This window comes from Geotrypetes seraphini, chromosome 3, assembly GCF_902459505.1.
Source record: "Geotrypetes seraphini chromosome 3, aGeoSer1.1, whole genome shotgun sequence".
Taxonomy (NCBI): Eukaryota; Metazoa; Chordata; class Amphibia; order Gymnophiona; family Dermophiidae; genus Geotrypetes; species Geotrypetes seraphini.
In genome coordinates, this window is record NC_047086.1 from 387,168,208 (window position 1) to 387,184,993 (window position 16,786).

General features: G+C 41.6%; 2 protein-coding genes across 2 annotated transcripts in view; one reads left to right on the forward strand and one right to left on the reverse strand.

The window, feature by feature from the left end:
* Positions 1-6,654, reverse strand: part of ABCG8 (ATP binding cassette subfamily G member 8) — a 60,571-nt gene extending 53,917 nt beyond the window's left edge. Inside the window, exons 1-2 of the mRNA XM_033937671.1 lie at positions 6,583-6,654; positions 4,933-5,043 (exon numbers count right to left, since the gene is read on the reverse strand). Of these exons, the coding sequence (XP_033793562.1) occupies positions 4,933-5,043; positions 6,583-6,654 (183 nt within the window). The remainder of the gene's footprint in view (positions 1-4,932; positions 5,044-6,582) is intronic.
* A 3,363-nt stretch (positions 6,655-10,017) lies between these two features.
* ABCG5 (ATP binding cassette subfamily G member 5) overlaps positions 10,018-16,786 on the forward strand; it is a 50,405-nt gene continuing 43,636 nt past the window's right edge. The window contains exon 1 of the mRNA XM_033937672.1: positions 10,018-10,064. Within this exon, the coding sequence (XP_033793563.1) occupies positions 10,018-10,064 (47 nt within the window). The remainder of the gene's footprint in view (positions 10,065-16,786) is intronic.

A 16,786-nucleotide genomic window follows, 5' to 3' on the forward strand; every position in this document is an offset into this window, starting at 1 on the left:
TTGTCTAAGCTGATAATATACAGATTCTGCTTCCTATTGACTCTCAGATTCTAAATACATTCACCACAGAACGCTGCCTCAAAGACATTGCAGACCGATTGCAGATGCATGAACTGGTTGTAAATATTGACACTCGGAAGCAATCTGATTTGGTCACTTGATGCCGCTCCCACTTTGGCCCCTATGATCAATGGTATCTCGGTAACTGTAAGAGATTATATCTCTATACCTGGAGTTGTCTTTGAGGCATCTCTGTTTTTTCAACAGTAGTAACACCTTGCCTAGTGAAGAATACTACTACTATCCATTGAGTCGTGTCCGATCCTTGGATACTCTGTAGGCCAGTCCTCGCCATGCTTCCCTGTTTCCCACGGCTTCTTCCAATTGCTTGATGTTCATTCCCTTGTCATTCTTGATGGTATCCAGCCAATGGGCCTTCAGTTTCCCCTGCTTCCTTTTAACACTGATCATTCCGAGTAGCACCTCCATTTCTAGTGAATTCGCCCACATCACATGTCCAAACTAAGTCAGTTTCTGTCTGGTAATCTTGCCTTCCAAGGACAACTCTGGGTTTATATGATCAAATACATCTTTATTAGTGATCCTAGCTGTCCACAGGATTCGTAGAAGTCTTCTCCAGCACCACAGCTCGAAGGTGTCGATTTTTCTTCTATCTAATTTCATGAGTGTCCATGTCTCACAGCCATATGTCATGATTGGGAACACAATGGCAGTGATCAGTCTTTATTTGATGCTAACTGAGACACCCTTGCACTTCCATATTTGGTCTATGCTCACCATGGCTGCACGCCGTAGTGCTAATCAATGCTTGATCTCTGCTGTCAGACCACCACTGTGAGCAATGAGGAACCCAAGGAAAACGAAGCTGTCAACCACTTCTGTTTCTTCATTGTTGATCTTTATGTGGACTTTCTTGTTGGCGGTAGTCATGATTTTGGTCTTCTTGATCTTGATGTTCAGGTAATGTCCCATCTTCCGCTTTCTTCTTTAAGCATCAGGATCAACTTCTTGAGGTCCCTCTCATTCTCTGCCAGCAAGGTAGTATCATCTGTATATCTCAGATTGCTGATGATTCTTCTGCCTATTTTCACCCCAACACTCAAATCATCTAAGTCCAGCCTCCTCTAGTGAAGAATAAAAGCCATGAAACCTTACTTAGAAATTTCAGATGTTCAGACTCTCCTTCGAGCTTTGGTTACATTCAAAATGGACTACTGCAATGCTTTGTACAATGGTTTTAGCATTAACAGTTCTTAATTGCTTGCAGCTTATACAAAATACTTCAGTGAGGTGGGAGATACACAGTTTGACACTGTCACTCCTTTGTTTATAGGATACCACTTGCTACATACTAGTTAAAACATTAAATATAAAATCTTGTTTTAGGCTCTTTGTAGTTTATGATTTGTTAACACTTGCTATATCACCAAACTTTAACAAATCATGGTGGTTTACAGTATGCTAAAATTAAAAGAAAAGGAACCCCATTAAAAAGTAGGAAATCCTAACTCATGTCTCAAAGAAACCAAACACACAGACCATAACTCAAATGTCTCCATCCCACCCAATACTACTTCTCTATATGAATGACATCAGGAAGAACATTCCCAAAAAATCGGAGCCAACCATATAAAAACATTCCTACAGGTACATTCCCAAAGAGTCCTCAAGTTAGAAGGAATCAACATCTTTTGAGCCAAAAGGGAATGGAGGTACAGTAGATTTTTGAGTGGGGTTTGGAAGGTTCACATGTTCCCCCATAAGTGTACTATTTAGAGTGGGCTATGGTCCTCGATCCCCATCTCTATAGTCCACTGCACCGACTCTTAGGCTACTCCAGGAACTTGCTTGCTAATCTAGCAGGACTGGCCATAACATCTGAAGCTGATAAACAGGCTGGCATGTACTGTTTCATTTGGTACACTGACAAATGCACGCAGGACATCAATCACGCCCCATCAAATGTGCTCCAATGGTGGCCCATCAATTGCACTAGATACCAAGTGAATATTGTAAGTGTAGTGAGGGAGGGGTTTCCCCCTACCCTCAAAAAAGAGGGTTACATCATAACCCTCAAAAAGACATAGTATCCGCGCGCCATTATCCTGCACGCACTTGTCAGTGCGCACATTTGACGGGGCGCTATTGTCCTGCGTGCATTTGTCGGGCCACAGTTTCATTCACATCATGGGGGGGGCGAGGGGGATCAGTGACCACTGGGCAAGTATGAGTTAGTTTGGCACCTTCTTGGCACTTATTCATTATTGAAACAGGCGTAGTCTCAGACATCCAAACTGTGCCCTGGATGCTTTCTACAATGTTCCATTATTGCAGAAAAATATCCAAATTATAAGCCCGCCTTAGTTCTGGCCAAACCACGCCTACAACATGCCCCCTTGAGATTTAGACGCACCGCAGACAAACGTCATCTACAAAACCAGGTTTTGAAAGCAGCGATTTGGATGGTTTGTTGAGAAAAATGTCCATCAGCCCTTTTATGCCACTTTAAGGACATTTTTTGGTTCTGTTTTGAATGGCCTCATAGGTGTCTACTTGGCCTTTCAATCTAGGCAACCTGTTTTAAAATTAGCCTGAAAGTGAGTTTGGCTATAACAGAAATTCCCCTACTCCAGCTCAAGAATGGACTTGGGGTATAGAACATTGGTGTGATATTTTGGGGGTTTCTTATAAAGAGGGATCAGTATAAGCAAAAATAGCAGCCATGTTCAATAGTTTTTCAATCTAGATTCTGTTTAATTCACAATTACAGTCAAACCTCAGTTTGCGAGCAATGCGGTCTGTGAGTGTTTTGCAAGACGAGCAAAACACTCCAGCAAACTTTTGTCCTGTACACCGAGCACCTCCCTGATGAACGAGCATTTAGAGCTGCAGCCAGCGCCGCTCCAAGGAGATGCCTCTTCCGTCCGCCAGCCTTCCGCACCACGTTGGAGAACCCCCGAGCCCATGTAGCCGAGCGCCGTCCCACATGCGCGTTATGCATAAACACGCACGTCGATGATGTGCTCATCGATGTTTTGCGTGTTTATACGTAAAGCACATGTGGGACGGTGCTTGGCTACGTGGGCTCGGGGGTTCTCTAACGTGGTACGGAAGGCTGGCGGACGGAAGAGGCATCTCTCTGAAGCGGAGCTGGCTGCAGCTGTACAGGGACCCTGATGGTTGCATGTGGCTGGCTACCTACAAATTGCAGCACCCACCCCTCGACACGGCCTCCCAGTTCCTTAGCACCTTTTAGGTTGTGGAATGAATCGTCTGCGTTGCCATTTGATTTGAGATACAGGACGAGGGAGTCGCTTCACGTCGGAGGAGGTGGCCAGTGGAAATTGCGCTGGCGGAGAGATCAAGGCGGCCACTAACAGAGGGTGGTTGGATTGTCTTTCTGCAGGAGTGGATGTAGGGTCCCGGACATGAACAGCGTAGATGAGGGGTGCACGGACACGAGTGCGACCTGTTCTTGAACCACCAAGGGACTGCCTTTGCTACCCTTCCTTTCATGACTTGGGTGCCTTTCAGCACTGTGATGAAAGCTGTCTGCTACTATTAAGGAAATCTTACTATTTCTAGTCTGGGCTTTTCTCCTAGGCCTTGCTTGAAGATCTCTTTCACTTCGTACCAACTGGTTTTACTGCAGTTCGATACAGAGCCAGGAAGATTTCTGAGGGGATCGTAATATTCACGCACAGACCCTCCTGCCTCTTCTACCATTCTGTCCTGCCGTTGCCTTGAATGTGACTGAGCCTTTATTTAATTCGACCTTTATTTTACTTCAGTTTAATTTCTCTATTTTAAAATTTCTCATTTGCTTACATTTACTTTATTTTTATTTTTTTTAAGTAATTTTTTTTTTGTGTTTGTAGTGAATACTTGTTAGACTAGGTATATATATTTTGTATCTTTCTTTATCTTTACCTTTCTTATTTGAATATGTTCTATGGAGTTCCTTTCTGTTTTTAATTGGTGCAGCGATTCTGTCTGTGGCAGGGTGCTAAACTTTGGGATGGGTTGCCTGGAATTTTGCGATACTGCACTGGGAGGATGAATTTTAAGAAAATGCTGCAGACTCAATTATTTGTTAGCGCATTCCTGTGTTAGGTTTCTTTTCCTTTTTTCACGAATGCTCTTCTGCAAATGTGTCTGGATGTGGCATTCAACCTGTTATGATTGTAATCTTTGTAAACCGTATTGTTAATATACGGTATCTCAATTTTTAAATAAATAGATAAACATACATACCATAAGAAAAATAACTATTCCTCAGTGGGACAAAGGATAAAACCCTTCCTCTGCACTGTTCAAAATGTTGCAAACATATTTATATATTCAGATTTTATTAACCCTTTCAGGACCAAGGGACATATTTGTCCCATAACTTTAAAATCCTATAAATTTTGATTGGGATAGTCTACAGTTCTAAATTTGATATGTACGGATTCCATATGATACTGCCTTTATGTAAACAAACTGGTTCCGACATTCATTCATTAGCGTCGTTGCTAAATTGACGAGAAGATTCACTTGCCACACTGTCCATAAGCCAGAAGTGTGATTTTTTAAAATAAAAATAATGATATTTCACAAAAAAAATCAATTTTTTGGCATCTGCAAGCCCTTTTTACCATAAAAATGTCGTCAAAACCACAAAAATTGGCCTACGATCCTTATGGTCCTGAAAGGGTTAACCACCTTTTCATGAAGAGATTCACCCGAAGCGGATTACGATACACTGGATAGTAATCAGATAATACAATGACTCAGCAGTTATTTCTATCATTTAATCATTTTACAAATCTTCTAACCTATCAGCAGAAAATTGAGTTCTGCTGAGTCAACATCAATTTTTTTTTTTTTTTTTTAACTCATACCTTCTTAAACACAAAACAGGACTTTTACCTGATAGTTGAGGTCTCTGACCTCTAGGGTGTTTGACTTGCCACTGTACGTGAAATACAAACTGTTGTCATCTTCAGAGGAGAATACGGTGTCTCTAGAGTCCATTCTGAACTGTAAGAATAATTTAGAAAATCAATCACTGCATTTCGAAATATTTGCTTTTATTCACTTAGGCGCGGTTTCTCTAAACGGCGCCAAAATTGGTGGCTGCCTAAAGAGCGGCCGCTGATTGTATGTCAGTCATGTGATGGCACCGTTTAGAGAATTGTGCTTCCGGGAAAAATAAGAACATAAGAACGTAAGAATTACCTCTGCCGGGTCAGACCAGGGGTCCTTCGTGCCCGGCAGTCCGCTCCCGCGGCGGCCCCCCCCCCCCCCCAGGTCCATGACCTGTAAGTGTTCCCTACCTAACCTAAACGTCCATACCCTGTTCGCTTAATGTCTTGTAAGGTAAACCTCTATCTGTACCCTGTGCTGGAAATGTAGGACAGGGTTTCCAAGGCCTACATTTCCAGTGCCTATCTTTGCCGTGAATTACGCCTACGGAGGCGCTTTATGGTGCCGAATACCACTTCCAGTGTTAGCCTCTGGAGGTACAATTCTGGTGCCTTTTGTTTAGGTGCTGGTATGAACATAAGAATTCTTATACTGGGACAGATCGAAGGTCCATCAAGTATTCTGTTTCCAACAGTGGCTAATCCAGGTCCCAAGCACCTGGCAGAACCTAAATAGTAGCAACATTCCAGAGCTGAGACTGTGATGTCATAATGCCTCATTCCATCAGTGCCTAAGAGCCAACTTCACCAGTGATGTCACAATGGCTTGATTATCCTTTACTTGGCTCACATAAGAACATAAGAATTGCCATACTGAGACAAGCCCAGTATCCTGTTTCCAACAGTGGCCAACCCAGGTCCCAAGTAATAAAACAGAATTTATGCTGCTTATCCCAGGAACAAGCAGTGGATTTCCCAAAGACATCTCAATAATGGCCTATGGACTTCTCTTTCAGAAAATTATCCATACCTTTTTAAAACCCCGCTAAGCTAACTGATTTCACCATATTCTCAAGCAGGTGCTTTAAATTTAACGTTGCTTACCATTTCAAACAGTGATTCTCAATTAACTTAGGCACCAGTAGGGTGCCTAAGTTCAGGTGCCGTTTATAGAATTTCCCCCTTATTGCTGGTCAGTTATTTATCCAAACTCATTTGGCTGCTGTGCTGCTCGTGGGAATAGCAGACAGAAAGCAGAACTTCATATGTTCGAAAACCGAAAGTACCTATTACAAGTTTGGAAGCTTAATTAAAATTTGATATACCGCAGAACTCATGGACCTCACGGACCTCGCGGATCTAAAACCGCACGTCCTTAAAAATCTGAGGTCCGTGCATTGACAAGTCCGCCTTTTAACTTATTCCACCGCTTTCCCTGCACGCTCAGCTCAGGCCCCCGACTCTGCCTTCCCTAATGGCTAAGGAGGAAGGAGGCGCACCGTGGCTTTCGCTAATTAGCCCTATCGTCCCTTCCTCCAGATCTCTCACTCCGCGCTGATTCCGAGAGCCCCCGCGATATGACGCTGGATGGCAAATAGCTGGGTTTTAGGGGGAGGGATTAGAAATGTGTGCAAAGGTCTGCAGTGCATTTTACCTCGCAGACCTCATGGATCTGAACTGCACATCCTAAAATATCTGAGGTCCGCGCCACTTTTAGTCTCAGCATAGGTTAGGATCCGCCAGAGCTAAATTGTCATAGAGGTCTGTCAGAGCCAGAGACTACAAGTGACACGGACCTCAGATTTTTAAGGACGTGCGGTTTTAGATCACCAAGGTCTGTAAGGTCCATGTTTTACCCCTTCCCCTTCGAAGTGGTTTACAAGTTTAAAACAATGAATTAGGGTGACAAACACTAATAGAAACAGACGTACAAGCGATAGGGATAAAGGGAAAGAAATACTTGTCAAATAGGAAAGAGATCCATTTAGGGGTTGTACAAAGGGGAGGGAATCCTATCTGAAAGCAAAAGCTGAGTTAAAAAGCTGAAGCTGAAAGAAGGAAAATATGTTAAAGGTTAAAAGCGTCTTTAAATAAAAACAGTTTTCGATTTGCCTTTGAAACGTTCTAATACAGTTTCTTCCTGGAGTTCAGAGGGCATTGTGAGGGGGCTGTAACGGAGAAGACTGAGGGCGCGGATTGATGGCATGTTGAGGAGGTTTTGTGAGCGAGATCTGAGTGTTCTAGCAGGAGTACCGTACTCCCCCGATATTCGCGGGGGGTTACGTTCCAGGAAACCCCCGCGAATTTTGAAGAACCGCAAATACAGTTTTTCGCCGGCGAGTGAAGAAAATCACTCGCGGTATACTCCGGCCGCCTCTTCCTGTTACTAAAGTGAGGCTACACCCATCAGGAGCTGCTTTGACACGCAGCTCCTGGATTGGTGTAGCCCGACTTTAGTACAGGATGAGGCGGTCGGAGAATACCGCGAATTAGTGAGTCCGTGAACCGTGAATTTGCGGGGGGAACACTGTATATGGAATTAAGACGTTCAGGAATTCTGGTTGGTTGGTTGGTTTTATTTTATTTATAACCCGCCTTTCCCAAGGCGGCTCACAATTTAAACCCACACAATGAGAAAGTATAGAAAACATCTGTCATTGCACACTTTTCGTTTCAATGATACAAAATGAAATGAAAAGTGTTAAGAAAAGCACGGAATAACTTGCAAGTTTCATGGCTCCACATCATTTTCTTCTTGGTTGGGCTGAGAACTTTTCTGCAACTCCTCGTAATAAGTGCCTGGTTTATTTTTTTTTTTGGGGGGGGGGGGGCCTGATTTCTTGGAAATGTATCTTTCCTCTGGAGACACAAACTTGTAGCTGAACTGTGACATATCCAAGCCGTGCTGAACTTTAAAATTTGAAGAACATAAGACTAGCCTTATGGGTCAGCCCAATGGTCCATCAAGCCCAGTAGCCTGGTCTCACTAGTACCTGGCCCAAACCCAAGGAGTAGCTACATTCCAGCATCTCAAACAATAGCAAGATTCCGGAACCCCAATGAGAGCAACATTCCAGAGCTGACATTGTGACATCATAATGCCTCATTCCACAGTAGTGCTGCCCAATTCAGGTAAAATATTTCGATTCGATTCAATTTTCCTGCACAATTGGGTGTTGTTGTTTATTTTGGGGGGGTTTTTTTTCCAAACATCCTGGTGTGTTTATTTTATAGCCTCTTCACCCCCTTTGCCCTCTCCTACCCACACTGGTGCTGTGGTGTAAACAAAATAAACAAACAGTAAGGCTATTCTTATGCTCTAATAAATGTAATAAATCATACCTACATACTCTCATATACTATATAGTTTATTTGTCATAAAGAGATATTGCCACTCTAAAAGATTTTTGAAACTATCAAACATACCAAGTAAAAGAAAAATGGATTGTTGGTTTATAGGAAAATATATTGTAATTGCATGCACTTGTCTCCATCTGTGTTTGCCAGACAGGCTTTCTTCTTTACCCATCAGTATTATTTCTTCTAACCTTTCTCCTTACTTAAGATCGCCTCAAATTAATCTTTTGCACATTTTTATTTTTTAAATTGCATAACTTTGGTTGGAATCCGCCTTGTTTAAAGGCAGAATATAAATAATAAACTATAAACATAGGAGGCAGAACGGGGTGGACCACAAGGGCCACGGCCACTCCAATGCTGTGCCCAGTCCAGCTCCAGCCATTAGAGATATTGGGGCTAGAGACTGGTATGTTTGGTCCCTCCAACCAATGTTTGATCCCTCCAACCTGCTTTTGCCTACCTGCCCCTCACATATACACTCTCCCCCTCCCCCTAAGATCAGACTGGAATTCACACAATGCGAAGCTGAATTAATGTTCATTTCCTACGTTTGTATGTGTAGAACAATAGATATAGATTTGTTTTATTTAAAGCAGCATTTAAAAAAAAATAAAAACAACTTCAAAAGAACCGTCCGCTCTTTTCTTAAAATATGACCAGGTTCATTTTAATGCGCATTTTGAAGGAGTCACAACTGAACTGCGTGCTGTTGCCGATTTCTCGCACACACGGGAAGGACGAAGAGGAGGGGAGCAGCAAAACGAAAAAGCCCTCGCTATCTGCCCTGTTACTGGTGATCTATAAACATCTGAATTTAGGGGTCCTTTTACTAAACTGCGCTAGCGGTTTTAGCCCGTGCTACATGCTAACGCCTCCATAGAGCTTGTGTTAGTATTTTTTGTGTAGCGAGGGGTTAGCGCATGCTAAAAAAGCTAGTGCAGCTTAGTAAAAGGAGCCCTAAGGTGCACTAACCAATTTAGCGCGTGCTAATTGATATAGAATATAACGGACGCCTGAGCCATTAGCACGCGCTAAATTGGTTAGTGCGCCTTAGTAAAAGGACCCCTAAATTAAATATTGTACCAGACTGAGAAAGCAGCAAAACTGCTAAGCCTTATAACCGAACAACATAAACCGTTTTGTGGTTAATTGAGGTCCTCAAAAAACTGTTTTGTTTTGTTTTTTTAAATCACATTTTGAAAGTCTAATAGATGCCGGCACTGTCAGCTCGATGTAGGGACATTGGATCATCTACTGTTGTTTATTGTTTATTGTTTATTTTAATTATTTGATTAAACGCCTTATCGATTCTACAAAGCGTTGTACAGAATAAAAAAATTTTTCCTTTAGACAAACAATATTACAATTAATACATACTTTTTTTAAAGAAAAAAAGAAAACTACAGACGAACTATAATACATACAAAGTTGTTGTGGACGAACGAACAAAAGACACACAAGGTAAAGAGGGGAGAAATACAATAGTTATAGTAAATAGAAGAGACATTAATGGAAAGAACAAAAGGGCAGGGAGATTAATTTAAAAGAGTAAAAAAGAGATTAAAATTAAGACGTCAATTAAAATTAAATTTAAGATAAAGTAAAACTTCAGTTAAAAGCATCTTTAAATAGGAAGCATTTTAATTTGCTTTTGAATGATGTTAGATTATTTTCCATTTTTAAATACAACGGAAGAGAATTCCAAATCGTTGGGGCTGTTACCGAAAAAATGGTAGTACGACGTGTGCCAATCATCTTCAATGAAGGGATATTAAGGTTAGATTGGGTTATGGATCTCAAAGATCTTGGTGGGTCATAAGGGATCAATAATCTATCAATGAAAGCTGGAGAATTGGTTTGCAAGGTATTGTCCCTTGATACTTAAATTTTGGAGATCCGTTTGGGGATCAAGTGAGTAAAATATTGGAAAATCCAGTGGTACTGACGTACGATACCGTGCTATTTGGACATTAATGAGGGCTAAAAGCCCAATATCTTCCCATAATAATAAACTTCTCTTTATTATGACGGGAGTTGCCATACAACTCATTTTGAAGAACTGGAAAAACTGGGACCGGTTAAATTATAATTTCCGGTGGGAATCTTTACGCCACATTTTTAAAATGGAACGTACGATTGCCACACAACAAAGAAAAATGGGGAGACCCAATGATCCACAGTGAACACAATCCACCAATGAAAACAAAAACAAAAAAACTGTGGATACAGATGTTCTGGAGATAATTTATTATACACTGACATATAAAAACATGAAAATTCAATTAAAAAAGTACAATGATAAAAAATACAGTGATCCGGTTGGAATTTTATCACTGGATTTTTTTATCATTGTACTTTTTTAATTGAACGTATGATTGCCATACAGCAGGGACATTATAGGAAATTTAAGGATGTTTGGGAGCCACTGACAAGATTCTGCAAGGAGTGATTATGGATTTTGCCCTTTGAACATACACGTCCAGGGTGGGGAAATACTTTTACTTTAATTATGGTTGAGTGCAATCGGGTATATAGAAGGGGTGGGGGGAAGGATACATGTATTTGTTATGAAATATAATTTGATTGAATTTCAGGGCTGTTAAAGTGTAAAATGTCTGTATAATATGTTGCACTTACTTTTAGCTTTAAAATGAATAAAGATATTAAAAAACAAAAAAAATCACATTTTGAGCCAAGGTAGCTAGCAAATCATCAGTAAAATATGAATATAAACGGCAAAAAAAAAGTTTGCGCAGCTCGAACAGCAGTCCATCTAGGGCAGTGTTTCTCAAGTTGATCCTGGAGTAGCTCCTTGGTTTTCAGGATATTCACAATGAATTTACATAAACTCGATTTACATACACTGCCTCCATTATATACAGATTTCTTTCATGCATATTCATTGTGGATATCCTGAAAACCTGACTGGCAAGGGGCTACTCCAGGACCGAGTTGAGAAACATCTGATCTAGGGGGTTCATAGACAACTCGGCGAAAGACAAAGGCGCTGGCGCCGACAACTAAGCGCAAGACGGAGGCGTGCGCCGAACAAAATTACAGTTTTTAGGGGCGCCAACGGGGGGTTTTGTTGGGGAGCCCCCCCAGTTTACTTAATAGAGATCGCGCCGGCGTTGTGGGGGGTTTGAGGGGTTGTAACCCTCCACATTTTACTGTAAACTTAACTTTTTCCCTAAAAACAGGGAAAAAGTGAAGTTTTCAGTAAAATGTGGGGGGTTACAACACCCCCCACCCCCCCCCACAATGCGGCATGATCTCTATTAAGTAAAGTGGGGGGGTTCTCCCCCACACACCCCCGTCGGAGCCAGAAAAACAGTACTTTTCTACGGCGCGCGCCTCCGCGCTGCGCTCAATTGTCTGCGCTCGCCTTTGTCCCGGCACGCTTTTGACCTGACACTAATCTAGGGTACAGGCTGCATCGTGCTTTCCTATGTTGCAGCCTGAGAATAACAGGTTTCTGGATCCTCTCTACAGATTGAGTTTTCTGCTAAGGTTTTTGGAGTCCTCCTTGACTCTTCTCTCCCTTTTGAGGATCAAATTAACTCTGTGGTCAAAAAATGCTTCTTTAACTTGCGTTTATTGAGGAAGGTTAGACATCTCTTTCATCATCGACATTTTCCCATATTAGTTCAGTCAATTATATTATCTCGTCTCGGTTATTGCAATGTTATCTACCTCAGTATCACTAAAACTTGTCTTCATAGATTGCAACTGATTCAAAATACTGCTGCAAAATTGATCTTTGGGAAACGTAAATTTGATCACGTGACTCCGTTGCGCCAGAGTCTCCATTGGCTCCCGGTTTATTTTAGAGTTCAATTCAAATGCGCATGTGTTGCCTTTAAAATCCTATATGGTATCTTTACTCCTCTCCTTCCTTTATCTTGGAACGTTTACAGATTTTCCTTTGCAAGAGGTAATCAACAATTTAAATTATCTTTTCCTTCCAAGAAAGGGATATAAGGAGTCAAGATTTTTACTCAATCTCTGATTTTTAAACTTTCTCAACTTTGGAATGATCTTCCACTCCTTTTAAGGAGTTCCGGTTCACTTCAACTTTTTCATAAATCTTCAAAAACCATTTTATTTGCTAAACACTTTGAAAATTAATCTTCCGAAACTTAGTCTTATTCTTTATAGCTTTTATTTGTTGAGTTAACTATTGTAAACCGAGTCGAGCTTTCTTGGACTGATATCTCCGTATATAAAGCCAAGCCTTAGATTAGATTAGATTAGTATTTCAGAGAACTTGGAACAATTAAGACTGTCAGTTAGTAGAATACAGCAGTAAGGGCTGTTAGAAATAGTCATTCTAGGGTAGACAGCCTGCAGGTCACCACATCACCTACCTGGGTTTGTAGATTTTGCCATTTGACGTCCAAACACCAAAGTACGATTTATCAGCTGCCGAGGATCTGGGCAGGAACCAGTGGGCCAGTCAGGCTATCCAGCAGCAGTGCCCACCTTGCCCTCTGTTTGCAAGCACCAGCTAAACATAACAAGCGCTGTCTCTCAGGCCCTCCCCCTCCCTCCTGCCGTCACTGACCCTGACTCTTGCAACCGCCCCGCCCCTTTAACCCTAAGAGTGCTGTAGCGTGGCCTCGTGCTGTCTCATCCAGAAAGAGAGACTTGACTGCTGGACAAGAGCGGGTGAATAAAGAGAATGTCGGGCTGCTGGGCTTAGGTAGAGAAATAAAAGAGACTGCCAAGTATGAACAGTAGGAAACCAGGAGAGAGTCACTGAAGAGTGATTGCAGGCTTTGGCTCTGGACTCAAACTCTACCACTCCTGCTCTGAGAATATCCTCGAGGTGGTGTATGTGTCTGAAGATAAGACGCAGTTTCCTAATTTCACCTGGAGGTTAGGGAATTCAGTGAAGCCAAGTCACACAGTTCTAGGCTGGAGACTTTTGGACCAGTCCTGGTTGTGCCCTTACATCCCAAAGCAGTGTGGGATTTGTAGAGCCCGAGGCTGTCCATTGGCAATCAACGCAGGATAAGGTAGTCAGAAATCCAGAACTGTCCTGAAACCGGGTAACTTGGCATCCCTGGGACTTGCTAAAAAAACAGAAAAGAAAGTGCACGTTGGAATTTTAAATCTTTGCTCAGATGAATTATAATTAGTTATTTAGGACGATTAGCATCTGAATTCAAGGCTGAAAGTTGTTAAAAAAAAATAACTGTGCTTTTATTTTGGAGTAATCAAAAGTCCCCTGGACTGATATTTCCCTGCTATCGGCCCTCGGGGATTACATCTATTTTAATGGAAATGGTCAGTATGTTGTTAAAAATTCTAATAAAGATTTTTGGACAACAACAAAAAAATTAATTTTCTATACCATTCTCCTGAGGGAGCTCAGAATGGTTTTTACATGAATTTATTCAGGTATTCTCAAGCATTTTTCGCTGTCTGTCCTGGTGGGCTCACAATCTATCTAATGTACCTGGGGCAATGGGGGGATTAAGTGACTTCCCCAGGGTCACAATGAGCAGTGTGACACCAGTTTGAACCCACAATCTCAGGTGTTGAGGCTGTAGCTTTAACCACTGAACCACTCTAGAAATCAAAATGTAGTAGAAGTGAGCCAAGTATAGGACAGTGAAGCCATTGTGACATCACTGATGAGGTTGGCTCTTAGGCATTGGCGGAATGAGGCATTATGACATCACAGTACCAGCTTTGGTTATCAGAGGCTGAATCTTTTCACACTATTTATTTATTCAATTTTCTATACTGTTCTCCCAGGGGAGCTGAGAACGGTTTACATGAATTTATTCAGCAACTCAAGCATTTTTCCCTGTCTCTCCCAGTGGTCTCAAAAATCTATCTAATGTACCTAGGGCAATTGGGGGATTAAGTGACTTGCCCAGGGAGCAGTGCAGGGTTTGAACCCACAACCTCAGGGTGCTACTGCTTTAACCACTATGCCCCACTCTCCCCCTGGCAAATCCCCCCAGCAAGCCTGGTATTTGTAATAAGTGAGTGGAGCATCAAACCTGAATCGATCAATCTGTCATTTCTAACGAGCAAACTTTAACAGCGGCTGAAGGACCAGTGACTGATCGTTTTAGTTTGCTTTCTGCTCATTTGCTTTCTCATAGGGCGATATGTGGTATCTTCCATCTTGAGTAAAATGGAGTGGTAGACGTTAGTCCACTTTGAAAAGGTCATGTGTAGAAAACAAAGGTAATAAGGTGAGATACCTTTTTTTTTAATTGGGCTACTGTAAATACATTACATTACATTACATTAGAGATTTCTATTCCACCTGTGCCTTGCGGTTCTAAGCGTATTACAAAATTGGAAGAAAACTGGACATTTCCAGGAAGTTTACATATCAGGTACATAACAAGTTTACATATTAGGTAAGAATAGCAATACATTTATATTTTCAGTCATAGCCCCACAATTATGGAATAACTTGCCCCTGTATCTTAGAACTGAAAAGGATTTAAAGCAGTTTAAAAGTAGCTTAAAAAGTTTCCTTTTTAAGGACGCATATAATATATGAAAACAATTTCCCTAATCCTTCATAATTCCATCTTCTTCCTTATTCCCTTCCCTTACCTCATGTTTTTTTTACCTCACACCTTTTATTTTTTTATACATATGTAATTTTACCCTTCTTTCCTTATGTGTCTGTTAGTCTGTATAATTTTAACTCAATTTTATTTTATTTTATTTTATTTTTTTTCTCTTTTTAACATTGTATTAAAGTTTAACTAACCTTGTATTTGTATTATTTTTCTTGTTTTTGTAAATCGCTTAGTAAATTTAAATAAGCGATTCAACAAATTTTGAATAAACTTGAAACTTGAAACATTCAGGTTAGGAAGATTATTACATAACGTTGAGGGGAGAAATATTCTGGTTACAGTTGGAGGTAGATTGTTTAGGTTTCTGAATATGATTTTGGGGGTTAGGTTTGAGGAGTTGGCTAGGAGATACTAAAGGGGTGGTATTTATGAAGGAGTATGCGTGTGCGTGTAGGATGGAGGTTAGCATGATGGGAGGTGTTTTTTGAATAGAAGAGTTTTCAGATCAGAAGAAGGATTGCCTTTGAAAGCTGGTGCAAAAAAAATGAATTCCACTAGAAAAAATATCACATTATTTCCATATATCACTTTGCATTTTAGAAAACAGACTAAAGTCTGGATCTCTCTGAGCAGGTTCGTTTTTTGTAGAATGAACTGGGGCGTCTACTTTTTTTTGACATTTTAGACATTTTAATGATCTAACCTAGCTGGGTTTTTACCAGGCAGACAAGAAGCATAAACCCAGGTCAGATTCTTACTCCCTTCATCGACCCATAGAATACAAAAAGTTATCAACATCAGTCTGAATATTCATTAGGTCTTTTCCGCCTCCTTTCTTTTTACCCGTTTCCTTTCCAAGTCGCCTAGAGCCTGCTTAGGTTTGGCGACTCACAAGGATTAGATTAGATTAGAACAGTAACCATTATACCAGTTTGAGACGTCCAGCATCACTGGTGTAGCAGAATTTTGCACTGGGGTTGTTTTTTTTTTGGGGGGGGGAAGTTTGGGGGGTTGTCAGGTTTATAAAGACCAATGCAATAATCAAAATGGAGAGGAATTAAGGAATGCACCAAAATTCAAAATTCATCCAAATTTAAAAAAAAAAAGACTCAACCTTCTCACCATTTCCAATATATTGTTGGTTTGGTTTTTTGGTTGTTTTTTTTACCACCTGTGGCATTCGGGTTTCAAATTTAATCCATCTGAACCCCCCCCCCCCCCCCCCATCTCTAACAATTCAAACCCAATCGTGGCCAGCACATGAAAATGTCATAAAATCCCTGCCACTAAGCTCAAGAAGGAGATCAAAGCAAATACACCGCAAAATGCTGCAGAATTGTTCCTGGCCTCTGCTATTTCCTTGCATCAAAGACGATCGTTGTATGTTTGTTTGCAAATCAATAAAAAAACGAATAAATAGCGATTTCTAGCGAAAGCAGCCAGGAAAACTAAAAGCGCCGAGCTGCACCTGCTTCGTCCCTCTGACTCTTTCAGGTGACCTGCTCGTGTTAGTTACCTCTTCGCCTGCGCTCCGTCTGGCTTCCTCCCGCTCTCTGGACGGGGTCGGGAGCCGGCGCCCAGCAGTTATAGATCGAGCCTCTCAGCCCCTCCTTGAGCCGGAGTCCAAAGGTGCCGTGATAAACGGGACCTGGATCTCTCCGACTCCCGCTTCCTCTCTGCCTGGCCGCACTCGGCTTGCGCTTACTGCTTTCCTGTAACTCTCTCTGGACGATGCAGCAGCCCCGCGGGTCCGAGCTCCAGGCGGAAGAGAGCGTGCTGAGCATCGCACGGACGGAGGGGCCTCGGTGCTGTGTCAGTGCCCACCAGCTCTCGTATTCAGTGAGGTAAGAATAGAACATGAACACGGCTGTCCGTTGAATATTTGGACTGAAGAAAAGCGATCATGTTAGCCCCTATTAGAGGTTACTGCCCTGGTTACCATTG